The sequence below is a fragment of the Apteryx mantelli genome, chromosome 8 (genome assembly GCF_036417845.1).
Source record: "Apteryx mantelli isolate bAptMan1 chromosome 8, bAptMan1.hap1, whole genome shotgun sequence".
NCBI classification, from domain to species: domain Eukaryota; kingdom Metazoa; phylum Chordata; class Aves; order Apterygiformes; family Apterygidae; genus Apteryx; species Apteryx mantelli.
Window position 1 is genome coordinate 30,495,853 of NC_089985.1, and position 27,875 is coordinate 30,523,727.

Sequence of the window (27,875 nt, forward strand, 5' to 3'; positions counted from 1 at the left end):
CACAAGCATCTGATATCTTTTGTAACTGTCTTAGTTGCATGATTCTGTTCTTCATGATGCTTCTTTAACATGAGGCTTATGCTTTGCAGCATGTAGATGCGTGGAATATCGGCAGACTGAACACAATCCTGGATATCGTGGAGAATGAAAGTGGCATAACCATTGAAGGAGTGAATACTCCTTATCTCTACTTCGGCATGTGGAAAACTTCCTTTGCTTGGCATACTGAGGACATGGATCTCTATAGTATTAATTACTTGCATTTTGGGGAACCCAAGTCATGGTAAGATTTTCTAGGGAAGCTTCTAGACGTAGAAAAAGAATGCCATAACATATTGGAGTCTAAGTAGTGGAGTTACAAGATTTGAGTAAAGGATTTACCTATCCCTGTAAAAAATTGCAAAACAGTATATGTTTTCAGTAGAATTTGGTTATCTTCTGGAAAGTCCATTTGCTGTTCTGATATAAAGAGAGTTCTTCAGAATTCTAATGTAAGGTGGACAGTCCGTTGCTGTAGGGCCAGAGCTTGGAAAACTTGCTTATCATTTTCTGGGGATCTGCAATGACCATACATAGGAAATGTGCCTGTCATCATGCAGTTACTAGGGGAATAGGCAGCTGTTAACAGATTTTGAAATGCAGCTATTTATCGTAGCTCTAAAAGCAGGCTAGGGTAGCTTGCTGAGTGGTTGCTCCAGTGCTTGAGTTTTCATGATAGCTTTTACGGGAGGTTCCCAAACTTTTCTGTAGATGGGTTGCATTTTAAGAGTGAATAATTTCCTTCTGTTTACAAATAAATCTCTGAAGCAAATTCCACAATTGTTTCCATGGCAGTTTTATTGGAAACCAGTATTTTTGGCTGGCTTTTAATACAACTTTGAAGTAAAAAGTGATAGCTAGCACCATGTGACCAGTGAACAACCCCATGCAGTAGCAATAGTATGGGGACAAAAAACAAGATAGTTCAGCTGGATAAACTGTTTGGCCATTGTTTCTTTTACAGTAGTAAGTGGAAAAAGTTAACTTTGCTGACACATCAGTCTGATTTGTTCAGCAAGCAACTCCATCAAGTTTTATACCCTCAGTCCCAGATTGAAAGAAAACTCTAGGTGGTGTTAGCTACTGTCACCAAAGCACCTGGGAGTTTTGTGATATCCATAAAAAGGCATGTACATAGAAGATGTAGCCCTGAAGTGCATGCTGCAAGTTATGTGCACGCATAACAAGTGTGATACTGCACATGGTGTGGTATCACAAACGATTTAAGCAGTCTAGGACTGAGCTGCTGAAAGGAGATGGTTCCATTTTCTCCCTTGCTCTGTGTTTCTCCTTGCACTGGTACTAGTGACTGTATGACTGAACTGCATCATATCAGGCAGGGCTCTTCCCTTTCTGCTTGCCATTCACATTTTGCTGTACAAATCTGTTAACTAAATGGCTCAGACTTTTTAGTTCCTTGACTGCTTAAGCAAAAGTCTGTGGAACAGATGGTCAGCTTTTGGCTATTGTTTTTCCTTGGCATAGAGAGGTGAAAGTCTTTGATTAAGATTTTTAGCTAATATTGTCAAACTTTGAAAGAGACGGTGTGGAGATGGAGGAATTAAAAAAAAATGAGTAATTCATGCCTTGATGTCCAGTTATGATTTCCAGTCAAACTTAAAGATTTTGTTATGTTACTTGAAGTTGCTGACTTGTTCTTATGACTACAGGTACTCTATCCCTCCAGAACATGGGAAGAGACTGGAGAGACTTGCCAAAGGTATTTGTGCAATTTTTTCATGTCCTAACTCTTGTGGAAGGTGAGATGGACAGCTGCAACAGGTTTCAGCTCTCTTAAGAGTATGACATGCCTGTAACATTTCTAAGAGCACAGGCTGGCACAACTGAACTGATTATTTACCTTTTATAATATATGTGGGATTACTTTTGTGTGTTTGTTCATATTATACACAGTTCTGGTCTGTGTAACTTTTAATGAGAAAATCCTTAACTGTTGATTCTCAGAACTGGAAGGTTATACCCAAAGAAAGAGCCTTCTGTGTACAGTCTTTCTTATGCTCTTTCAAACCGACATCTGTTAAAAACAAATCTGCAGGAGTTGCCTTTTTCTTGGGAACCATTTTTCTTCAGAGTGCAAGTTAATGCATTTCATATGGGGTGGTCCATACTTTTAGGTCAAGGGGAAAATACTGCTTAGATGGTAGTTTGTTTGTTTTTTTTTAATATTGAAGAATTAATTCAGATCACAGCAGAACATTAACATCTCTCCTTGCCTTTAAACAGGTTTCTTTCCAGGAAGCGCCCAGAGCTGTGAAGCTTTTCTCCGTCACAAGATGACCCTGATCTCTCCATCAATTCTGAAGAAATATGGCATCCCATTTGATAAGGTTTGGAAAAGTATTCATGTTTATACCAGCTCAGGCAAGACATTCATGCAACCCTGTCCCATCTCTAACAGCAGCCAATAGCAAATGCTTAGAGTGGAGAATAGTAGCAGGGAGGGCATATGGAAATACTTTCCCGCTATCCTCTCCATTTACCCAGCAACTGGGTACTGAAAGAGTTCCTGAGACAGAGAAAAATCTAGCAAGAACTATTAAAAACAAAGGCTCTGTCTTCTGTCAGGTTTTTTTGTTTATTTTTTTACCTGAAGTCATGTGCAACATCCTGTGTTAGATAATTTCACTGCTTAACTGTGTATGCTGTGAAGAGAGATTATTTATTTATTTATTTATTTTGTTCCAAACTTGTTCACTTCTAATTTCATTTGTTGTGATCTGCTTCCTCAAGAGAAAGTATTATTTGTTCCCTGTTTATTTTTTCATGGTGTTCATAAGTTTATAGACTTCTCTCTTCTACTGTCTCAGTTGATTTCCATATTCTCCTGCCACACACACTGTGAAGTCTTAGTCTGAGTCCTCATTCAGAAGAGCTGTTACATCTGTCAGGGTGGCAGAAGGGCTGCATGAACCTTTGTTAGGTGGTGGGGAAAGCTTGAAGAGCAGTGGAAGGCTGACTGAGAGTTGTACTTGAATATGAACAGCAAAAGAGAACAAAAGGAAATTTCCAAGATGCCTATGGATAGAAGTTGTACTTGGTAGTAGACACTGCTCCCCCAAACCTTCAGCAAAGAGATGAGTATCTGATAATTGATTTATGACCTTCAGACAGCTCATCAAGGAATACTTCCTGTGTAGAATTTCTTTTGTGCTGCTTCAACCAGTTTTGTTGTGTTTTAGTAAAAACCATGTAGGATTGTGTTGCTTTCTAGCAAACAGGTATATACCTTAAGTAAGAGAATAGTGAAGATAAATGTCAAATCTATCCAGTGTAGCAAGTACAGTAACTCCACATGCTATCTGTGGAAGGGATTTCAAATATGTTGCTTGAGGGATGCAGAAGCTCCCTTTATGCAAACCCACAAAGTGGAGCGTGGACCTGTGAATAACAATGCAGTGTTTCAATTGTTTTCTAGGTGACGCAGGAGGCTGGAGAATTCATGATAACTTTTCCTTATAGTTATCATGCTGGCTTTAATCATGGATTTAACTGTGCTGAATCTACTAACTTTGCTACTCTTCGGTGGATAGAGTACGGGAAGCAGTCTGTACTGGTAAGCAATCTGTCGCCCATCTGTTGCATACAAATAACCTGAATGCAGGTGCTCTTCACTCTTAATGCTCTGCTGCTCATTAAGCCCCTGATGTTTGTTTTAGGGAGATGAACTCAGTGCTAGATCCATTTAAGATGTGATGTTTGCTTTCTAATATGGTAGCGAAGTCCACTCAGCCTCCTGTTCATGTCTTCATTTTGACTGTGGATATAACGTGTTTTACCTTTGTGTAGATCAAATGAGATTTGGGTTAAGAGTTCAGAGAAAAAGAAAAGATAAATTATTATCATCTTTCCAAAGGTGAAAGGCTGTGTTTGGTGGTCAGGGCTAATCAGTATTTCGTGCCTGCTGTTTAAACAATTATTTCTTGACTGTTTAGACTAGAAGTATATCTTAATTTATCAAATTAGGTATGTTGGCCCAGCTTTTAGACTGGATAGTGTTATATCTCTGTTAAAGGTGCCTCATTAACATGAGTTATGTTTTCAGAAGTTCATGTTGGAGTGAACACTTTCAAACCCAAGTTGTAGGCGTGCTCAGACAAGGGGAAGCTCTGCTGCTCTGGATTGGCCCAGAGTTTATAGGGTTCTGATGTCCTCATTATAACCTCTGTTTTTGCTGGCTGTTGATGCATGGGCTCATGGATTTTTAAGGTTGTCAGCTTCTACCAGCAACTCTGTTAATAGGGCTTGCTTTCTTAGTTAGTGTGATACTTTCTGGTTTGCTGTTTCATAGTTTTTGCTGACTTTTCTGCCCAGTTTTTAGTGAGTAATGTAATATATGTCCTTTTGATTTCCTGGGGCAGTCTTGAGAGTTTTGAGGCTTAAATACATGAATTTGTGCATTTTTTTTTTTTTTCCTTCAGTTAAGCTACTGAAAGCAAAGTGATGTAGAATGCAGAGTAGAATTGTTGAGTATGTGGCCTTATTTGAATATGTTGTGTGACTGCAGTGCTCATGTCGGAAGGACATGGTGAAGATCTCCATGGATGTGTTTGTAAGAAAATACCAACCAGATCGCTACAAGCTTTGGAAAGCTGGGAAGGATGTGACTGTCATTGACCACACTCTTCCAACACCGGAGGCAGCAGAATTCCTTAAAGGAGATCTCATGCAAAAAGTCAAGAATGGGAAACAGTGTGCTGAGGAAATGGAAACTGGGGAAGCATGTAAAGAGGAGGTGGACGGGGATGAGACAAAAAGGTAGTGCTGTACATGGTCCTTTCTGCTTTTCTCTCAGATTATGAGAAATTTCACCCTGCTGCAATTGAATGTTTGCCATTCCCAAAAAACAATAGCAAAGTTAGCAGTAGTCTGTTTTCTTGGGAATGGGGTTTACCCTTTATTTTTACTGTTTGGATGCAAACAGTGATGCGTGGTGTGCAAACAGGAAAATTACTGGCTTGGAAGATCATAGTTCTTCATCTTTGGACAGCTGTCCAAAGCCTGGATTGGAAATATGCACCATAATACTGGGAGGCCAGAAGAAACAGACAGTGAATTAGGATCCTGAGAAAGTACTTGCTAGCAAATTCCATTAGTATCAGTGCTGGAAGTTGCTATGCTGGTGCGCAATTCCTGTTTGCTGCAGACTGTGACAGGGTCGTTGTTTTATTTTTGCTGTTAAATACTTTTCAGGCAGTGTCAGCCACTATTCCTAACGCTTTATTTATTTTATTTATTTTTTTAAGGTGAAGAATGTCTGACTAGAACATAGCCCCACAACACATAATTAATAGATGCTGAGGAGTCATCCCTAAGGATGACTGATTTTGCTTCTGTAAAAGCCAGAAGCGACTTCAGAATAATTTGGAAACTATTTAGCTTGTCATATGCTGGCTCTTAAGACGATGTGACCCAAACCGGGCTGTATTTTGTGTGTCCACAAAAGTCCCAACAAACTTGAGATGTTTGGTAATCTGATACGCGGATTTGTCTTCTGCAGTGTGCCCAAGCATCGCATAGGAACTAAGAGGCATAGAGTCTGCCTGGAAGTGCCTCAAGAGGTGAGTGAGAGTGAGGCCTTCCCCAAAGAGGAGCTGAGCTCTGTGCAGTATGAAGTGGATGTGGCGGAGGCTCCTGTGAGACCTACCAGCGGACTTGTGCAGCAGGGTGAACGGGGGCTCAAGCTTCCAGGTAACTGTGTATCAAGCTTTATCCTGGTATGGGAAGACAGAATGTTACTGTTCAGGGAGAGAAACTGGTAGAGCTGAATCTGGAGCACTTTCTCAAATAAAAGGCCAATTGATAGGATGTTACCATGTCCAAAAAGCAGGTGCTGGTTTGGCAAGCTGTTCAGAAGTTTGCTGTTATGAGTCTGCAACATCTCTGTTTTTCAAGACGAGAGAGTCACTCTAGAAAGTTTTTAGGTTGTTCCCTGTGGCTAAATGTATGTGACATTTCTGCTAGCACTTTGAGTAAATGAGATAACCAGAGTTTGTCTGAGCTGTTGGCTTTTGTGGTTTATGTGTACATAACTTCCCAGTAACAACTCTATTAAACTGTCAGAGAAGAACAAAGATGTAGGCCACAATCCTGTAGCTGCTTGAATGACTGACTGACCATGTCATGGGGGTGTTGCCTTGTATCTGGTTTAAAAGAAACGGGAAGTATTGCATGATACTTGCTTTAAAAATTGTTGTTTCTAGCTTTTGATTTTCTCTTTCTATTCTTATTTTGCCTGCCTGCATACAGAAGTCTATTGGATACCTCAGTAGTCTAAGGCTTCTGTAGCGCACTCTTTTGTAATGTGACCCTTGTTTAGAAATTGTACAATTGTTTAGTAAAGCATATACAAATTTCTGACTGGTGCGCTTTACAGATGTTTTCTTTGTAATGTAGTACTCAATAGGCTAGAGGAAAATTAATGTGGCTGTATTGGGTCAGTTATCTTCCACCTTGACCGTGATCAAGGTGCCTATGGAACAATACAAGAACAGGGCAAGCCTATATGATGCCTTCCTCTAGAATTCTGTTCTCCAAACTTTTGCAACTTACATTTAATAATCCTCTGTTGGTTTCTCTTCTGTTAAGTCTCCCTTGAACCCTGGTGACCTCTTACCCACAGCATCATGCAGCCAGGAGTTTCACAGTTTAGCTATACCATGTAAAGAACCATCTCTTTTTTTTTTTTTTTTTAATTTTGAACCCACCTTCTACTAGTTTTGTTTAATACCCCCTAGTTCTTGTACTGGAAGATGCAAAGAAGAGACACTATTCACTGTCTCCAAACCACCCATGATTTTATAGTGTTTGAATTAATGATCTTCTCTCTGCCTGACTTTGCATCACATTTCTCTTGTGTTTAGTAGTCTTCTTCCCTGTTTGGCTTCATGCAAACAGCTGCAGGCTGTTCTCTGTGCTGCCCAGACTTTAATAACAATTAGTATATCCTTTCTTCTAGATCGTGTGGACTCATCAGCCAAATTTGAAGAACTGAAAACGGTGAAGCTTGAGGAGGAAGAAGAAGAAGAGCAAGAAGCAGCTGCATTAGATCTCTCTATTTCACATGCTTCAAACTCCACTTCAGCTCTGCCAGCTTCGAAGCTGAGTTCAACTTCCGGTGTTCAGCCCAGCTCACCAGCGTATTCTGGTTCTTCAGACTGTGAATCCACTGATCTGTTGCCAAAAAGAACTCTTCCTGGGCCAGCTGGGGTGCTTACTGTCCATAGCTATGCTAAAGGAGATGCCAGTGGATCTGACAATGAACAGACTTCAGGAAAGAAAGCCAGTGCTACAGCCAGTGTGAATGAACAAGAACTGGCAGAGGTATGAATGTTAAGAGTACTGAAAGCTTAAGGATTGTGTTACATGGTCATGGATTTGCTATGACAGAACTTCCTATCTGCAGATTACACTTCCATTCCATTGGTATTTGCATAGTAAGTCACTTAGTAATTAACCTATTTTCTAATACCTTCAGATGAATGTAACGTTCAATTGGAATGTTTTAGCAGCTAGTGGTGTTTTGAGTTGCTTCCCTGAGTGCTACAAAGGGACAGAAGTAAAATTAAGTACTTGGACAAGCTTAATTGTCTTCAGTTCTTATTTCAGCCCAACAGTTTGGATAATCATTCAGACTGATAGGTGATGTCGTGGGCATTGCAGGATGAAATGGTTTCTCAGATGATTTCTCTGAGTGATCTTACTGCTTAATCCAGCTTAATAAACACTATCTTAAAATTTTCGCTAAACAAAAAAAATGAAAATGAAAGTCTTGCGCTCTTTCTTCTTCTAGGGAAACAGAGATCCTTTGTTTTGAGAACTTCTCTAAATAATTTTACTGTTTTAAGGGAGAAGGGTGTCTCAGTTGGTTTTACAATGGTAGTGTTTCAGGCTGATCCAGGTACTTTTATGATAATAGACACCTGTTTGCACCCAAGGTGAATCTTGTCCAGTTCAACATTTATTACAGGCACATGAATATATGTTTGCGCTTATCTTTTTCTATAAAATTGCATACATCTGCCCATATATGTGGGTTTTTAAAACAAATGATGAAACAAAAAAAAGTTTGCTGGGAAAATGTAAATCTGAATATTTGAAAAAATGTCAGTGAATGTTTTACTAGACAACCCAATCAAGAGAAGGCTATACTAGTTAAAATCTTATCTGTTGTTGCTGTCTTTTCAAATAATTTTGTTTTCCTTTCTAATTATATACTGAAGTAGTGGGAGGCTAATAATGGTTGTATCTTCAAAATTCAGGAAGAACAGAAGCAGAACAGCAGAGAAGCAAATCTGGGGATAATTAAGCTGAAATTGAGAAAGAGTTCTCATGAATACATAAATTAAAGAAATTCCGTTGCTGGTATTGGTCTATTATTGGATACTCAATACAGGGCAAAGCAGAATTGCTGAATAAGTGTAATTGATGTTCCTGTATACAGTATATTTCACAACAAATTTTCCATCGGATGGTAACTGGGAATACTAATTGCCATTTGAATAAAAGCATTTCTGTTTCTGAGAAGTCTTGTAGCCAACTGCTATGTAGGAGATCAGAGATGATGATTGTTATGCTCTCTTCTGCCTTGCTGTGTAAAAAGAAAAGAGGAGACTTAAAAAGATGAAGGATGCATTTAATCTTAAGATTTGCTTCTGCTTATAGAGAAATTACAGATTCAAAACATGAGCTTCTACTGTTACTGGGCTGTTAAAAATCATTGCCATTATTGCCTTTTTTTGTCAGGTTAGTAGTAGTTTTGTCAGCGTGTGTCGTTTGTTTTTTGCACAAGACCAAGGGGAGAGGAAATGACTTTACTATTGTGGTCTCCTCCTTCCAGCCTGTCTGGAAGGACATCAACACAAATAATAAGCAGATGGGGTGGAAATTTTCTTCCATTTAAAATAAGCCTGTTAGTTCAAGGTGCCTGAGCAGACTTTGGAATTCTTTTTCTAATTTGGTATCTCATTTTACCAGAATGCTTGAGACTTATTATAGCTCTTCTAAGTTGAACTGTTCAACTCGTCTCTTTTTGTTTTTGTCTTTTACACCATTCTTATAAACAGACTTGCATAAAAAGCTACACTGGGACTTGTGCAAAGTCTATATCCTAAATGGCTCAACAGTGCTAGTACAGAAATGAACAATGAAAATACACTGTTTAGTTTTGCTCTCTGTTTTCTCTTTGCAAAACAGTGCAAGTAGTTCTTTTAAAAACTTGGTTACATTTAGGTTTCTTTAATTGTAAGTTTTTAAAAAGGTCAAAAGGACATGTGCTTATATGACTACTGAATTGCTTCTCCTTGTCCAGGTAGCAAAGGAGTACATAAGATCAATGAAGGAGAGTAAAAAGTCCAAGGGCCGTCGCCAACCATTGAGCAAGCTTCCACGCCATCACCCGCTCTTGGTTAAAGACTGCATTAGTGATGATGGTAAGTGTTGTGCACTTCGGGGAAACTGTTGAGAGCCTTAGCTTCTGTAGACAGTGTGGGTTATTCCATTAAGTAACTGGCAATAAGTGGCAGTCATTTAGATAAGTAACACCTCTACAACTTAGACAAGGTTCTTGCTTCATTTTTGTGTTTGTGTAGTTAAACTGTTCTCTCAGGATGTCTTCCTTTTGTTCTGTTCCATTCCCTGGCAAGTCACAACTCTGAAAGGAAAATTAAACCAATGCCAGAGACTGTCGCACAGTTGAGTCTTCCTTAGAGCATTCCAATAATTGATGTAAATATTCATTAAAAAAATAGATTCTTTGGCTGACTTACTCTTGGCAAGCTTTGGAGTTGGTACTCTTCTCGCCCTGTAGGCTTATCTTGAATCTCAAGCACAGTTGCTTGATTAGTAGAAGAAGCCTCTTAAAGATGAGACCCAGTTACTGCCTCCTATCACCCTTTTGTAAGTTGTATTTCTGGTAGCCTTGCTGTCTTCTCCATTCATAACTTCTTGCTTTATTTGGTTTTATCTGCAAGAAAGATATCTGTAAAAGGACATAAAGTTACTGAGTAATGATCTCTTATTGCAGAGGCATCAGAGCAACTAACTCCTGAAGAAGAGGCTGAGGAGACGGAAGCTTGGGCCAAACCACTTAGCCAGCTGTGGCAGAATCGGCCACCCAATTTTGAGGCTGAAAAAGAATACAATAGGACCATGGCTCAGCAGTCTCCGTACTGTGCTGTTTGTATGCTCTTTCAGACATATCAGGTATGTAGCCCAGGTCTGCTAATGTTATAGAAATGACTGAATAGCTTGCTGCTGTGGTGTTTAGTTTTAAAACTGTCACTTTGTATTTTGCTAGCTAGCAAAAGCCCTATCAATGTCGCAGTCTTCCCAAGGAATTGTTCCAAGAGAGCATGATTTGGTCAACCTCTTTGTATACCCAGTATGCACTGCCTGGTGGTTCTCAAGGATTCACTCAGCTGTTCCACAGAAGCTTATATGTAGAAAGTTCTTTTGCTAGAACCACAAAACAGAGCTTGAATGTTGCTGGAGTTGATTATAAAATCCCATTTCTCTTTTTCAGACTGACACCTTTACTTTTTAAGCCTTTTTTTTTTCTTTAAACATTTGAAGTCCACTCAAAGCACAAGTTTTTTGGGGAAGTGGCAAAGAGGAAGACCTTTCTCTTAAGTAAAATGAGTTAAATTGTTTATATGGATGGCATTTTTCATAGGTAGAATGCTGTCTTCTCTTGGAGTACATTCATGTGGGTAGTAGCACATGTAAATGTGCTTTAACAAAGTGGAATTGTGGAAATGTACAGCTTGGGATGGACTGCAAAACCTATTTGTCATGTTGAGTAAATGCATAGGCAAGAATCCCACGCTGAACTTCTTGCTGTGCCTGAGGTAGATAACTTCAAGATAGCTTGAATAGCTGTCTGACAGCAAGTTCCAACTGCAACTTACAGATAGTTTGTGAGCTAAGCATATTTGATTCATTTGAGATCACTGTGTGAGTATGGTGGCTCTAGAAACATACTCACCCTAGTTCTGAAAATAAAAATTTCAAATTCTTACTGAGGCTTTACATTGTATATGGTTCCTAACTTATATGAAAACCATTACAGTTCCTGTTTGACTTTGGTATTTCTACCTGGGAGGATGTCCTTGTTAGGACTGGAAATTCCACACAGAAGCTGCATAGTACACAGGAATGTCATTGGCACTGACAGCATATACAGTTGACAATTTGAGAATAATTCAGATTCTTTTGGCTTCATTTTCAGTTATAAACGCTATAAGTTGAAAGCTAGCTGTAGGCTTTCAGACGTCTGTCTACACCACACAGCAAAGCAGAAACCGCTCCAAGAACTGAGGTGTGGTTAGTGTCTTCATTACAACTTCAGAAAGTCTATAGTAAGAGAAGTCACTTCAGTGACGTTCAAGTAGAAAATTTCCACAAAATGCCGAGCAAGTACTTCTCTTTGCTTTATGTGAAGAAGAAGAGAGGTCTCGTTTTCTTCTGCTTTGTTACAGATTTCCTCAGCCATTTAGTTTTTTGCTTGACATGCAGTATTCAGTGTTAAGTAGATATGTTTTAAGGAATCTGAATAAACAAGACTTGTTGGAAGCATTTCAGTTCAGTTCAAGTTGTGATCCTGTACCAGGGCTTTTTTTTTTCCTAGCTTTTGATGCACTATAGGAGGGACAGCACAACTTCATTCTACTAAAGCACTTTGTGCTTACAATATATTTTTTTAAAGATTAGCAAGCTACTTTTTGGTGGCCTATAAGGGACAAAGGATAGTTTGACGTTTTTTCAAAGAGAAAGATTGGTTTCTACTTAGCTGTTAAGAAGGGTAACTTGAGTGGAAGTATATCTGTGTAAGCTTTACATGTAATTTATGGTCAATTTGACATTAGTTTAGAGTAACAAGTTATAAAAGATTAACCTGAAAGTCTCCTGCTCTTTCATTGGGAAACTGCATTTTTAGTCCACCTATTTCCCAGGAACAAATTAGTTTCAAAACCCGCTAGACTGGTTCAGAGCTAGACCATGAAACAATAACGGGGATTAAAATAGATACATATTCATGTGATTGTAATCCTCCAGTACTGAGGTAAGATCAATGAGCAGTGTTGGCAGAGATGCAGCAGAGGTGTTTGCAGTGGTGCATGGAGTGGGCCTGGTGATTTCTGAGAGGGAACCTTCTGTCAAAGGAGATGCAGTTTAGTATGTGTCCTGCTGCTCATCAAAGGGATGCTGTTCACACCTTACTTCTAGCCATTTGAGTAGAGAATAGTTTCATTCTGAAGTTGCAATAGCTGAGGATTTTGTAAACAAGTTTTATTTTCACCTAACCTACTAGTTCCTGAATCTTTCAGCACCTTCATTCTTTCTTTAGACTGGAGTTATGTATGGAATAATGGGGAATAAAGTTGATATGAAGAAGGCTTTTTCTTGTAAAACTAGTATTTCCTGTCTGTACCTTATAGGCAGAGTGTGGAGGCCACAGTCAAAACTCTGGAGTAGCTCCAAGCACTGTGGATGGAAAGATCCGAACCAAGCCCCTAATTCCTGAAATGTGCTTTACTACAACTGGCTGCAGCACTGACCTCAATCTCTCAACCCCTTACTTGGAAGAGGATGGAACCAGTGTACTTATCACCTGCAAGAACTGCCATGTCTGTGTTCATGCAAGTGAGTACATCCAGACTTAACTCTAAATTCTAGTGTTCTCTGTAGTGAGTCTGTACAAAATAACAAGCCTCTACCAATCTGTTAATCTACAAATAGACTAATTTCAGCCCTTATCTGAATGGTGAATGCTTGCAGTGCTGGCCTTTGAAATATTTAGCCGGCTGGATGGACAACTTGAAGTACACAGGACCCAGCCCCAGGGCTGTCAGTTCCAACTCATGTGTTACTTCTGGACTCTAGGGGAATGGGTCTGCATTTAAGTGAACATTGTTTCACAGAATCACAGAATAGTTGGGGTTGGTAGGGACCTCTGGATGTCACCTGGTCCAACCCACAGATACGTTGCTGAGATATGTTTCTGTTCTAGGTTGTTACGGTGTATCCCCTGACAAGGCCACTGAAGACTGGATGTGCTCCAGGTGTACAGAGAATGCCTTAGAAGAGGTAATTTCTCATTAGATCTTCATAGGTGAAGCTGGTGCATATGGGAATTTGCTACAAAGTCCATTTCCATACTGTTGTATTTTTGATTCCCTGTTGTGAAAAGCACACAACACAGAGAAAGTTTTAGGAGTCAGTCTCTTGTATTTTGACTTATTTTAAGTTAGTGGTCATGAAATCCTTTTACCTAGCACAAAGCTGCTGAGCTCAGGCCAGCCGTAGAGACGATGGTGTCTTGCATGAACATCAGAATTGCTCCTTTGTTCTTAATATATGGCAGCTACTATTTCTAGAGCAGAAAGTAACTTCTGTCATGTAACCAGGAAGGTGTGAACACATGAAGAAGGCAAGAACAAAATTATTCCTTTGAACATTTGCATGGGCTGTAGATCAACAGAAGGGGTTAACCTTTTGAATTGTATCTGCTTATGCTTGTTCCAGATCCTTGTAGACATCCTCAAGGGAGATAAAGTGTTCCTTTGTAAAAGGAACCCACAATGAGCAAATTGTACAAGTCTTCGGTGACAGGTCTGCTCACCTTTGACAGCCTTGGAGTCTGTATCCATTCTCCTAAAGGTGGCAGCAGTTGAAATTGCAGGGCAGAGCTCTGCCAAGTGTTTATTTCTCTCATGACAATGAAACAAGATTTTCTTCCTCTGGATGTGCATTGTGAGGAGGAAGTTTTGAAACAAGTGCACCACTCTGGACTTCATTCTTTCAGCTAATGCTTTCTTCCTTGTGACAGGACTGCTGTTTGTGCTCATTACGAGGAGGAGCACTGCAGAGAGCCAATGATGACAAGTGAGTGTTCCAGCTTTATTGGTCTTCAGGGCTCAATGCCTAAGCAGTTAGTTAGTTAGCCTGGCAGTTAGTTGAATGCTAGGCTCAATGCCTAAGCAGTTAAAGCTAGGCTAGTAAAGCAAATGTCTGCGTTTGATGTAATGGAGTGACCAGCAACACCTTTCACACTTAGTGTTATCAGTGGGGTTACATTCAAGGGTGTGTTCATGGTGCTTATATTGTATGCTGAGACATAAAGCAATCTTTATCTCTTCAGGTAATGCCTTGCTCCCATTCTGGTCACACTAGTTGTTAATTGCTTTGCCTTTTTAAGTACAAAGTGCAGAGTTTTTTGGTTTTGCTCTTGTACTTTTATAAGTACAAAGCACAGAGGTATAATCCACCATATGAAAATAAGGCTCCCGATAACATTTCTCAGGAACTTCTCGCAGGTGATTTTGACTTCTCCAAAAATGGGCCTGTGGTGGGGACACAGGACAACTGCAGCTTGCAGCAGCACATCTTCCAATTCAGTGTTGCTTTGCAGCAAGTATACTGTGCAGCACTGCCTGTCCAGTGTCCCTCTTTGGTGTGATAGATTGTCTGAAGTTACTTGATGCAAAATACATAGGTACACGCTTGTAGCACCATGAGGTAAGGTAGGGAAACTTGGCCTGAAAAATTTTTGGAAAGCATATGGGACCTTCAACCCTTTGGTCGTTGTCTTGAAACTAATTCAGTAGTGAACGAACAGTTACTATCTGACAGGCTTGTGGGGGAGTAAGTGTATCAGGCAGGCTTTTGTGATGCAGGTATGCATCTGGCAGAAGTCACAGTAAACTGCTCTTCTGTTAAGGCTGCTAGTAGTAGCTTGAAATTATGAAGTATATTTTTGTTGTTGTTTGGTTTTGCTCCACTTGGGCCCCGTTGCTAGTGGTAGGAAGGAAGATTAAACTGCTGGTTCTCAGCCTCTGTGTGCTGAAGCAGAGGCTATTCATCTTGGTTTGTTTATGTGGCAAGCTTCATCAGAACTGTGTTTACTTAGAATTCAGAAGCATTCTCTGTTGGCCCAGTGTGGATTCATTTTTTTTTTTTTCCCCTTCTTGTCCTGGTAGATGGGTTCATGTGATGTGTGCTGTAGCTGTACTGGAGGCAAAATTTGTGAACATTGCAGAGCGCAGTCCTGTAGATGTTGGCAAAATCCCCCTGCAACGTTTCAGACTGGTAAGGAACACCTGTGCTTTGCCTGTTGACTTTTGTTGATCTTGCTAATTCTGTCTGTGAGTCTTGGTCCTGAAGAAGAGACTATACTACTTTTTCTGTACAATGGAGATCAGAGAAGATGCAAACACTGTTGTTAGAAAGGTATTTGCTAGACCCAGTTACTGATGCTCCCTAAAGCTTCACTTTACTTTTTTGCGCTTACCTGAGTAGTGTACCAGCTCCAGGTTTAAGCAACTCTTGAAATCAGTGTTGTATCTTATTACAATTTAACTAGCTATTAGAAATATTTATGGCAGTAACTCTTGTGTATCTTATGCGTGTAGACATCCTTAAATACTTTCAAGAAGATGGACCAGAGCTCCTCTACCATCTTGAATTCAGTGAAGCTGCTACTTTATTTGGAATTTTACTGTAATTAACTATTTGCATATCATGCCTCCTGTTAACCAATTCAGTGGCCTTAGTAGATGAGATAAGGTTTTACAATGTTTTCTTTTTCCCCGATGGTATTCAATACTGCTATTCTAGCTGCTAATTGCAGTAGCTGCTTTATTGTGTGGAAATCAAAAAAGCAGCTGTGAGAAAGAGGCTTAACTCTGCTTTTCACTGTTTGTTTCCTCTTCCCCAGTTTAAACTGTTCTTGCTTACATGAAAATAGGGTTGGTTCTAACCTGCAGAAGCTTTCTGAGAAGAAAGTAACTGTTTAAATCTGTAATCTTTGATCTATAAGCAGTACTCCTGAAAATTCAGTTTAAATGTCTCACTCAGTATGCTGACTCCAGGAATGGCCCAAAATGAGCACTTAGGGAGAAGTAAAAAGAGGGCAAGCACAATATAATGTATCTTACTGTTTTTTCCCCAGCAATTTCCGGCTCAGGATGTTTTCAGAACCTGTTGTGGTTTGTCTGTTTTGTAGTCTCCAGTCCCTGGTATCTCCTTGAGCCTAAGTAAACTTCTTGAATCCATTTATGCTTTTGCAAGGAGTTTCACAGATCTGTTACTTTGTGTTTGAGGAACTGTCTCCTCCTGCTTTTTCTGGGCTGGCCCCCACCAGTTTCTTACTATTTCTTATGTTAGAATAAGAAGTGCCTCTCCAGGCCATTCAGAATTTGGTAGACTTCTCTTATCCCTCCAGCCCCAATTCATCTTCTTCTCAGACTGAAGAACTTCATCTACTCTTTTTTATGTATGGAAAAATGCAATTTCTTGCTGTTCTCTGAACCTTTCTGTGTTCTAGTATATGTTTATTCAGATGATCAGCCTGTAGGTGGGCACAGTTTTCAATGTGTGGCAAGCTGGGTTTCAAAAATGGTGTAATGGTGATCTCTATGTTCTTTGTTATTTTCTAATCCCTCCTATTTGACTTGCCTTTTTGAGTGCTGTTGAACACTGAGATGCTTCGGGATGTGTGAGACACTTGTATAATGGGTGAATGTCTTCAGTAAGAAAGTATCTATATTTAACTATTCTAAGAACTCAGTATTGAGGACCAATTACTTTTAACTGCTTTGCAAATACTAATGCATCACAGATAGTATCCTTTTCCAATAACACCTAATCACGCCTGACCCAAGTGTAATTGGGTCGCTGGTAGGAGAACAGACAGCAGGCGTGTGAATGCACACTCCGTCACTGGGAAAGCAATGTAGTGGAGCCATGACACAGGCAGAGAACAGTCTGGTCGCAGAATTCTGTGATGCATCCCTTGGCTCCTCCTGGCATGTAAGTTCTGAGAAGATAGCCTTCTCCAAAGGGATGAATCTCTTTCTGGGCAGAGTGATAGAATTTTAACCTATACAGGTCTGTTTTTTCCATTTTTGTCTCTGGGTCAAGGAAATCCTTTGCCCTTGATACTGATCTTGTTGCTTGTCTTTGTGTAACTTAATAACCAGGTGCTGAAAGGCCCTCGAGCACTGTAGGCCGACTTAACTAGAGTCCTGGGGTTGCATGCTTTGTGCATGTTGAGCTGGTAGATATTTAACATATATTTTTATCTTATGGGGTTACTTTAAATTTGTGAATCCTTGCCTTGTCATAAGCTAGAATTAAGTCTTGTGCTTCTTTTGATCAAAAAGTAGCAACTCCCTCATTGAGCACAGATGGCACAGTATCACAAACTTAAACCAGCTAGTCTTTTGTGCAGGGTGAATGCTAATGCCAACCAGTAACCTCTGGTTTCCCATCCACAGAAATGCATCTTCTGCAAGAAACGGAGAAAGAGAATTGCAGGTTGCTGCGTGCAGTGCTCCCATGGTCGGTGTCCCACGTCCTTTCACGTCAGCTGTGCCCAAGCAGCAGGAGTCATGATGCAGCCTGATGACTGGCCATTTGTTGTCTTCATTACCTGCTTCAGGCATAAGATTCCATCTCAGGCAGAGGTGAGTAGATGTGCGACTCCCAGCATTTAAGTTGGAATTTCTTGGAGAAACCGAAAAGCTTTAGATTGTGCAATTCTTTTAAAACTCCATTGAAGGCTTAACTCTCTCAAAATGTTCAGCATAATCTAATAATGTTGGTCTTGAATTCTAACCTCAGCTTTGCTGCTGTTCCGAGTGATCTTGGACAGGTTCTTTGTATTTTGGTTTGCAGGACAGGAGGACTGTGAGAGCTACTTTCCTCCTGTGGCTGTTGTAATGAGGAATAATAGTGTTTTTATATTGTGATATTTAATATAAGATTGTGCAGGAGTTAGTTCTGAGACTCCAGCAGGCTGCATAAGTTGTCATGGACTTCCATGCTTAGGTGATTGCCTAGTTTGTAATGTTCCCGTGTAGCCCTTTTAGCCATCAAAACCACAGCAGTCCTTTAGAAATATTTACTGTAAAGGCCTCGAGTTGCTCTGAAGAATGGGAGCTTAATTTACTAAGTAGTGTGCTTTAGGATTGGACAGCTGCAGCTAATGGATGTAGTTTTAAGCATTTGAAATACCAGAGGCAGAACTTCTCTGAAAATGCTGCTGATGGAGTCTGAGTACAATTATTCACTCTGAGCTAAAATTCTTTCCTTCTTTGTCTGCCAGCAGTGGAGCTGTGCGCCTCAACATGTTCTTTATCATGTCAGTATGTAACAAGTGCTTTTCTCTTCTCAGCGAGCCAAGGCTGCGCTCCAGGATCTGTCACCTGGACAGATAGTCATCAGCAAGCACAAGAATGGTCGCTTCTATCAATGTGAAGTGGTCAGTCTTGCAAAGGAGACTTTCTACGAGGTCAACTTCGATGATGGCTCCTTCAGCGATAACCTGTATCCAGAGGACATTGTGGTATGTTATGCAGTGGGAGTCTGGCTCCAGTAGAGGGCACATGGTGCAAGTGAATTCCTCCTGCTCCAGAGCAGACACATTAGGAGAATTAGTAAGTGTTTCAACCTAGTGTTGTGTTGTGGCTGTGGTATGCCGCAAGCTAGCTGTGCGGGTATAACGTGAGGCTGATTTAGGTTAACTGAGGGCACATAGGAAGACAGTTGCACAGGTGTAACAGAGGGTGCGGCTAATCTTTGCCTGCTTAACAGTGATAAGTGAGAAGGAAAATTTTTTGGTACTTTCATACTGTTCCTGCATGAAGTACTTTGAAGCTATGCCCATCCTCAGAATTTAAAAGCAGATGACATGAATAGATATTTCTTAACTTGTTTCTCCATCAGTAGAATAGAATAATTGTTGGGACACTGTGTGATGTGTTTCATTCAGCTGGCATAGATTCCCCCTTGATTTGCTTGATCTTCATATAACGAAGCTGCTGACCCTTACTTCTTGTCTCCCAACTTACTTCTTTTTGCTGTCAGAGTCGGGACTGTCTTCAGTTAGGTCCTCCTGATGAAGGTGAGGTTGTGCAGGTGAGATGGACAGATGGACAAGTTTATGGAGCCAAGTTTGTTGCATCACATGCCATCCAGATGTACCAGGTACAGAACTGACTTTTTTTTTTTCCCTGCCTTTTGCAGTAATTTCATCTTCCTTAGCTGCCTGAAGGACTCTAGGCCTTTGCTTCTGGTCTGCTTAGAAGACCTGTGGGAATTTGTCACATCAGGATTATCATAGTCTTTTGTCTAAAGCCTTGCTGTTTGCTTTCCAAGTTGAATAGAGATTAGTAGTTCTTTGGGAAAGATGAGCATCGCACAGGAGAGAATTCTTACAGCAGTGAGAATTACATCCTTTATCTTGGAAGGGACATATCATGGAGCAACATGGTGCAGAAGACCCTGGCTGACTGGCAGTTTATGTAATCGTGTACACACAGGCACCTGCCATCACCATGTTGCCTTGTCTGAGGCCTTTTACATTGGACAAAAAGCTACAGGCAGTTCTTGTTTAAAAACTGAGCAATACTCGCATTTAATTGTTCTGTGCAGTTAATCCATCTTTTACCTTTCCTGGCTTTGAGCCCAGCAGGTGTCTGGAAATTCAGGGTTCACAACAAGCTGATCATGTTAACAGGGCTGTTTTCAAAGCCAGCAGAGCTGTAGTAGGGTCAAACTTAAATGCCTGAGAGTAAGTGATCCAGTGTTTTCAGCAATGCCAGATGCTGGTAAGACTCACTGGAATTAACAGCAAAGTGTTTGCTTGCAATTCTGCTTAATCTGGCTACCTACTTGAAAGTGTCAGCTTCTGAAAATCACTGGCCTTTTCTTCAGCAGACTCAGTTTCTGTAGTTTAAACTACTGTAAAGTAAGGGATATTTTTTCTGCTTAGTCAGAATGCACCGTGCCTTGCACACTTCCAAAGGGACAAACATTACAGCAAAATTAAAGTGACCAGCCAGGGAGGGCCCAGGAAAGGCTGGCTTGTCAAACGTTACAAGAATATGCCAAAACTTGCTTGGCTGCTTTCACTGCCAAGGGATTGGCAAGGTTTTGGTTAAAGTTTGTTGCAGTATACATACCTGCGTATGTATCTTATAAAACCCAAATGGTAGAAGATGATTTCAGGAGAGGCCTCTACAGGGAGGAAAAGGCAAATTCTGGTAGCAGTGGACAGGGTCTGACTCCTGAGACTGTTGGCAGAACAAAATCCATTTTTTTTTGTCAGGTGGAGTTTGAAGATGGATCACAGTTGATGGTGAAAAGGGATGATGTGTACACTCTTGAAGAGGAGCTTCCTAAGAGAGTCAAGTCAAGGCTGGTAGGTAAAGCAGGTGCAAACATCTCCTAAATAAATTCATTCTAACGTAGTTTGTCCTTGGACAGCAAGTGGAGTACACAGCAGCAAAGGATTACAATTTGATACTCTCTGCAAGTCTTTGTGAAGCTTCGTATTAGATCAGGTTACAAAAACAAAGTTATCTTTCACCCTGGAGAGACTTCATTCTCCTTCAAAGACTGGGGTGTGTAGCCCTTCCCATGGAGTTGATGTTTGTCACTGCCCCATCCTGCAGTTGCTTGCCTTATCCTTTGTTCTGAAAAGCTCCTTACAGGGTGACATTAAGGGAGCTGGCCATCTTTAAATCATAAAGTAATTTAGGTAGGAAGGAACGTCTGTGGGTTTCTAGTCCAATCCCCTGCTCAAAGCAGCACTAACTTTCAAAGTCAGATGGGGCTGCTCAGGGCCCTGTCCAGTCAAGCTTTGCTTATCTGCAAGGATGGAGATCCCACAACCTGTCTAGGTCCCTCTTCCAGTGCTTTATGCATCTCACTATGAAATATGTACTATGGAGCACATGCCAGGTATCTTACTTTACCAGATGATCCTGCACACCATAATGCAAAACCTATTGGCAGGCACACAGAATATTACAGGTTTAAGAAAAGAGTGTATCACAGTGGACTCCTGTGACTGGGGGTTTAAACATGTGTGCTCCGTAAGGCCCAGAATGCACTAGATTCCTTGAATGACTGAGAGCTTTTATTAGCTACTCAGATAAAATTGAAACCTGTGATTCTTTAGATCTCTGATTGCAGTTCGCTTAAACTTATCCCCCAGACCTTTAAATCTAGATTTTTAAGATGTTTCTCTTCCTGTGGGGTGCAGAAACCCAAAAGATCAGTTTTTGAAGAAGGCTGAATGTGTCCAAGCACCCCAAACCAATCCTTTCTTTCCTGCAGTGGGAGGATGTGGGGGCAGGGATTTGATCTGTGTTCTGGTGACTAATTCTGCTTTTCCTCTTAGTCAATAGCTTCAGATATGCGCTTCACAGAGATCTTTGCAGAGAAGGAGGTCAGACAAGAGAGGAAGAGACAAAGAGTGATCAATTCACGCTACCGGGAAGATTACATTGAGCCTGCGTTGTACCGGGCTATCATGGAGTAAGCGCTGCCTGTGGCAGAGGAGGAAGATGCCCACATCCCCAAGGATTTAAACGCTCCAGTACAACAGGCCATATTTGGATGCTTCAAATCCAGGGTGTTTTTGTTTTGTTTTTTTAAGGAAGCTAAAAAGCTGATGCTCTGCAGTAGCTGAAAGCCAGCTGTTGGATAGTGAAACAGATCCCATTTGCTGAAGCTGATGCCTGCAGACTCCTGGTCTGAAGTTGGGTCCTTACTGAATAAGCCAGCTTGGGGGTGCTGCTTTCATCTCGTCAAGCAGTCTTGCTTTTTTATTAGAGACAATTTTGACAGGTGGCAAACTCTTCTGGGAGTTGGAGCCAGGAATCTTGGCAGCTGCAGAATAGTACAAAATGTATTGTTTTAATTGAATAATGTTCCTGATTTGGGGAGTCTCCCTGGTGGCCACACCTGGGCTTGAGCAGGCAGTATTACTGGTGCTTGACATTGAACCTCTTTTTATATTTATATCCATCTTTTTGTCTCAAGCAGCTTTAGCCTCTTGTTTCTCAGCACCTCCTTTCTGAGGGTTGAGCTGTAGGCTGTTCAGGTCCAAGCAGACAGGAGGTGCTTGTGTGAACAGGTGAAATGTGAAATCGAATCCTATTGGACAAATTATTTAACCCTCCATAATGTTTTTGTTCTGATACTTGTTTTGACTTACTCATAAGTTTAACTGTAATAGTATGTGCCTCGGTATCAACAAAATCTGTCTGGAGCCCTGCGCAGTGCAGCTTTCTAACAAGAATACGCATTCAGCTCCCAAAGAGTTTCGTTCTAGTTCTCCCCCCACTAAGGCAATAATGACCAAAGGGACAGAGTCCTAACTCTCCCTCCTTGAGATCCAAGCATCACAGTATTGGGTATGACAGGGCGGCAGTATTTGAAGCAGTGTGACACCTCTTCTGTGGCAGCCCTTTGTGTGGCCACAGGCTTTTGCTTACAACAGCTAGATTTGGCTCTGAGAGAGATGCAGCATGCACTGATCTGTATGTATTACTGAAAGGCTGTGTAATGCCCTTCTGAAGCAGGAGTGCTGCCATGTTGCTGTCTGGCAAAGGTTACTGCGGTGTTTTTATGGAGAGTAAGTAGGGCACATCTCAGTTGTGTTGGAGAGAATTTGCTATCCCAGCAATAGGAAGCTGAATTAAGTTGGGTAGTAGATATACCCTGAAGATGTGCCAACTTGCTCCTGTTAGTTTAAGCATTATCACACCACAGCAGGAGCCATGTAAACATGTGTTCCCTTCCCATTCCTTAGGAAAGGGATTTTAGGCTGTGGAGCAGATTGGCTGCCTTCCTTTGCATGAAATGACTGGGTGATTTTCCTGCTGGAGAAAAAAAAGGTTATGTGTTCTCCAAAAGCAGTTTGAGAGGAGAATCTTCTGGTGAAACAGACCTAATGCATCCCTGCTCTACAGGGACATGGCAATGTGTCTGCAAAATCTGGATTTGTAACTTTTTTCCTTTGTTACATAAGAACGCTATAAACCAAACTATTCTGAAACCCCGGTGCATCAGTTTGTGATTAGCAATAAAATGTAGTATTGTGTAGTGATACAACTCTTGATCAGAAAAGTAATAAACTACAACTTTTTTAAAGAAAATCTCACTTATCCCTACATTTTTATAGGGTCAGGAGGCTGATATGAGTAGCAGATTTGCACAACTGCTGTTTTGCATAGAGTTCTTGTTCTGTCCAAGGTTTGAGGCAGAATACCTTCTTCATCAGTATTGGAAGGCTTGAGGAGCTTCTGGAAGGAGATAGTGGCTTTCCTTTGTATGTTTTCCCATATCCATAGTTACTGGTTGTTCTCAGGGTATTAATCACTTTTTAATGGGTGAAGTAGTTGACTTGATAAAACTAGGATCTGGGAAGGCCAGAGCTTAGTAGCTGCAGGTGCTCAGTCCAGGCAATGAGAACAGAATTGCACTTTGATGTCTTAGTCTGTATGTAAGCCTCTCTGGAGTGATGTGCTGGTAGCGAATGTGAAGAAAAGCTTGCAGTGTCTGCACAAATTTGCCTCTATTCCTTCAGCATATCTTAGATTCTGCTATTACTTCACTTAGGCTGAACACTACCCTGCATATTACTGAAAAACAGTCTTTGCATCATCTCCTGTTTTCCCTCCAGGGAGAAAAGTTGTTGGTGTTCAGACTTTCTTGACAGGCTGCTGTATAACTTAAATGGACTGTTCCCTCCTAGGTGCTGTATGCTACTTGTGCTGCAAGCACCTGGCTCTAAACAACATTGTCCTAAAATGATGACCTAGTGCAAAGCAGCTGAATTGGTTTGAAATGTTTCAGCTGCAGCAAGTTTTTGCTACGCACCTCTTACAGTACAGTTCCCCCCCCGCAAGAGCTTCTGTGCCTGGTGTTTGTTCTGGAACGGGAGTTTTGTTCTGCTGTGTTTTCTGCAGACTCCAAACTCATGCTCTTGTCAGTTGGCTGCACTGTGTTGGAAACTGCTGCCATCCTGCGCTCAAAAACAAAGGGCCTTCCCAATTTTCTTGTCACTTCTCATGCCACGCAATTTAAATGCAAGCATACTTTATCCCAGTGCAGTGATTGAACTGCGTATTGGCTTATATTCATGAACTTAAAACAAAATTGGAGACCCTGACTTTGGGATCTATAGTATTTGACTTATCAAAAATCATGGGTTTTATGGCTTGAAGTGTTATAACAGTTAGCAATAAAAGCTCTTTATAGAGCAGCTATCTCAAAGATACATACGCTTTGAATTACCCAGACTAATAGATCTTGACTGATAGCAGTTTTCTTCAGTGGTGTGTCTTGGGAAGTGTATTTATCCCTGTTACAGAATCATTCCAGTGAGGGGAAGGTGCTGCTGGAATATCAGCTGGGCAGGTGCTTCTTGAATGTGTTCATTAGGAGGTCGTGCTCAATACACCCTGTGGGAACTCTGCTGGCCCCTTGTTAGATCCATTGCTTGTGATGTTGCAGGCAACAACTTCCTCGCCTCACTCTTCATGAAATTTCTATTTGTGGCTGGTTCAAGTTGGACCCATAAAAGGCATTTTTATTATAAACAAATAGTGGCTTGCCCTTAATTCAGGATGAGGTTGGCAAGCCAGTGATTACTTTTTATAAGGTTTAAAAAGGTGACTATCTTCTTTGTAAAGCACCTGATTGCAGTAATGTTTCTGCCTGTGGCTGGGCTTCTAGGAGACCTCTTGCTCCATCAGCAGACCCCTCAGATGACCAGAGACAGTACCTTCAGTAATAGAACCTACTCTCTTTGCTCCTTTTCTCTCTCCCCAGTTTTTCGAGCTGAGGTTGAACTGTTTCTGCACTGTTTGAGGAGCGTGGCCCGCCAACTGATCACCTATTCCAAAGCTTCCATGCATCTCTGCTCTTCCATTTTCTAATTGGGCTCCTGTTGTCTGACATACCTGCAGTTGTGCTTGGGTTTTTTTTGTTTTTGTTTTTTTTTAATGCAAACATGGGATGAAAACAAGACTCTGGTAGCCTGTATATTGTTTTCAGTTTGATCAAGTAATAAATCTAATTTCAAAATGGACAATCTCTAGACTAATTTCAGATCTCAAACAATGTGACTTGGAAATTCTCATTGTGCTTGTAATTTTTCTGTTAGCATTTTTCTCTTCTGATACTCATGTCCTTAATGCTTATCCAGTAAGTTCTCAGGCATCTTTCAGAGAGGCTGAGTGGTGTTCTGTTATTTAAGGACTCAGTCCAGTGTGGCTGTTAAACTAGAACAAGGGCAGAGGCACAGATTCATCCTTCCTAATTGAAGTACAGAACTGAGACACCTGCATAAAGAGCTGAGTTGCCTTAAGCTCCTTCTGTTTTTGAGAGACAGCAGTAGTGCCAGAGGAGGAGTCATCAGAAAATCTTCCTGGATGCAGAATCAAATAGCTCTGCTCTTCACTTCAGTGTTCACTCTTGAATTTCACAGTGCTGGTTGAGACTTGCTGAACTGGCAGTCAGGGTAAGGAGATTCATCTACTTTAGCTCATAGATTTTCATTCCTGATACACAGAATGACCTTGAGTAAATTGCTTATTCCTTATTTTATTACTTCAGCCCATATCTCTGGCACCTAGAGTGCCAGATATTCATGGAGCCAGCTTTTCGTGTTGTGGAGCCTTTGTTAAAATATCCTTTCCCCTGTCAAATTTGTAGACATTACAGGAAGCTTTACATGTCTGTACGCACTTTAGGATACATACTATTTTAGGTTTGGCACAAACAACATGGGGGATTGTTAAATTGCCACAATAGGCCTTTTTCCTATTTCACAATGATCATTCTTCATTTCTTTGCATTGCTTTTGGAGCAACTTTAGATCTCTCCCTCAGATCAGTGAAGAGAGCAACACTTCCAAGTGGGATAAATGTGTTGTTATTGGGTTCCAGTAATGAGGATAGCTAAAGGTGTGTGTCTGTAGGTTTCCTTTGACCTCACCAGAATGGTCTGCAGAGGAATGGGAAACATTGACCTGATTGCTGTATGTATCTGCTGCGGGTTCCTCAAAGACAAGAATCTTTCCCCAGTCTCTTTGCTGCAGCCTGAGTAATGTGGCAATGCTAAAGGTCAAAACTGTTCTGGCAGCACCTAGAGAAAGAAGGAAATGTGTGGGATGGTACTAGAAAATGATTTAAGTGGTGTAGTATGTGTGTTAATTTGTAGACAAAGAGTGAAGGTAAGAAAGCCTGAAAAGAGGTCCTTAGACCATAATTTTGCATTTAGGCAGAAGAGTCCTAGTTTTTGTGAATGGTTCTAGTGCACTTTGAACACCTTCAGAACATGGTACAAGAGAGGAATAAAGTGGGCCTGCTGGCTGGGCTCTTTCACCTTAGCTGCTGGGAGAGTTAGTCCTATGTAAGACGCTGCACAATGTACAAATAGAGGCCTCTCACACTACACAAGGACCCAGCATCCCAATAGTTTTTCTCTTGCCTATTTCCACACTGTTAGCTGAAAGAGGAACTGCCCACTCACTGGCTGTAGGGAAGGCAGACAGCTTGTGTGCTTGGATATATTCATATGCAAGTTGGAGTCTTCCATACAGAGCAGGAGAAAACTTGTTTTTGCAATTAGAGAATTTCTACCAGCTTGTCACATGTCCAAACAGGACATGTATCTGCACTGTGATATGTTGTATGCAAGTATACTATAGACTGAAGCAAGCTACTTCAAGAAGTATAATGAATCAAGTCTGCAATCTTGCTGAATTTAGGGAGGCAGGAGGTATGTGGTACTTGTGGACCTCTGGAGAAGCCTGAGGCATGGGGTTTAGATGGTTTTATGTACATGTGTATTAATCTTAGTTAACATGCTTGAACTCTGTCATTGAAATGCTGCTGCTGTTGAATACAGTATCCCTGCACGTTTGAGTTAAGGTCAGTGTCCATCCTCACAATAGCAGTTAACGTGGGTGTCATCATTACTGATAGCTAGAAGCAGTTTTAAAAAAAAAAAAAAAAAAAAAAAAAGTGGGGACAATCTCCACCTTTGTTGTAGGTAGTAGGTGCTGACTGGCTGAAGGTCACGTGTGCAGGGTAACTATTAACATCTAGCCAGCTCAGTGGTAAATGGGAGCAGCCCACAGTGCTGGTCTGGTGCTGGAGCTGGAGATACAGGATTGTTCTGCTTGAAGCAGTGAAGTAAGAGACTAGTAGCAACTGCACAGACTGGCTTAGCACCCCTTCTGGTTGAGCTGTTGCTGCAAGTGCTGGGTAACTACCGAAGCTGTTTGGCTCTGCAGCAGAGATGCAGCTTTTGCTTGTCCAGCCCGGCAGAGCCTAGGGCAGGATGAAGGAAACAGTTGTGCTGGCAGCCAGAGAAGGGTCTGTGGTGAGTCTTCTTTTGCCTTTCCTGTTTCCAAACATCTTTTAACAGCTGGTGTCCGAGGGGGTGGTAACACAGGGCATCCTACTCGGACCCTTGGCCCTTCTGGCAATGGGGCTGGGGCCAATCTTGCTCTTTCTCACTTCTTTAGGGCAAAGGCTCCTCTTGGATCCTGTGTGACAAGGGATCTGCAGTGCTGTTCCTGGCTGGGAAGGCCCTGATGAGGGCCCTCAGTGCTGTGAAGAGCCTGGCAAGGGGAAAATGACAGAAAAACAGACCTTGGCTCTTTTCCCTCCCCAGCCCGAGAGGCTGCGGGTCTGCCAAGGGCTGTGCAGCAGGGAGAAGAAAGACTGTGTTCATAGGAGCTGTGTGGCTCCAAGCTGCTGGGCTGGGAGCCAGACACGTCAGCACCTGATGGGCCAGCTAAAGAAGTACTTCTCTCTCCTTGCCTTGTCCAGCCTACCCCCAGGGCTTCTCCGGATAAGTCAAGTAGTGCTACAGAGTCCTAGTGTAGTGGGGTCTTTCCTACCCTGCTTCTACCCCTCTTCTGGCCCAGCGTCTTGCCTACGTGGGTCACTTCTTTGGCGTCAGCATGCTGGGGAAAACCTTTCTCCAGGAGCCTGGCTTCTGCACCGCTG

At 41.4% G+C, this 27,875-nt stretch overlaps 1 protein-coding gene across 2 annotated transcripts in view; it reads left to right on the forward strand.

Annotated features, from left to right (window-relative positions):
- Window positions 1-24,946, forward strand: part of KDM4A (lysine demethylase 4A) — a 28,189-nt gene extending 3,243 nt beyond the window's left edge. For both annotated transcript variants that reach the window (XM_067301070.1, XM_067301071.1), the window contains 18 exons: window positions 90-283; window positions 1,710-1,759; window positions 2,284-2,387; window positions 3,476-3,613; window positions 4,565-4,815; window positions 5,558-5,748; window positions 7,016-7,380; window positions 9,368-9,488; window positions 10,082-10,260; window positions 12,495-12,699; window positions 13,067-13,143; window positions 13,886-13,941; window positions 15,036-15,144; window positions 17,334-17,522; window positions 18,233-18,403; window positions 18,925-19,044; window positions 20,168-20,260; window positions 21,245-24,946. In XM_067301070.1, coding sequence (XP_067157171.1) covers window positions 90-283; window positions 1,710-1,759; window positions 2,284-2,387; window positions 3,476-3,613; window positions 4,565-4,815; window positions 5,558-5,748; window positions 7,016-7,380; window positions 9,368-9,488; window positions 10,082-10,260; window positions 12,495-12,699; window positions 13,067-13,143; window positions 13,886-13,941; window positions 15,036-15,144; window positions 17,334-17,522; window positions 18,233-18,403; window positions 18,925-19,044; window positions 20,168-20,260; window positions 21,245-21,385 — 2,754 coding nt within the window. In that variant the 3' untranslated portion in view covers window positions 21,386-24,946. The remainder of the gene's footprint in view (window positions 1-89; window positions 284-1,709; window positions 1,760-2,283; window positions 2,388-3,475; window positions 3,614-4,564; window positions 4,816-5,557; window positions 5,749-7,015; window positions 7,381-9,367; window positions 9,489-10,081; window positions 10,261-12,494; window positions 12,700-13,066; window positions 13,144-13,885; window positions 13,942-15,035; window positions 15,145-17,333; window positions 17,523-18,232; window positions 18,404-18,924; window positions 19,045-20,167; window positions 20,261-21,244) is intronic.
- Window positions 24,947-27,875: the final 2,929 nt, after the last annotated feature.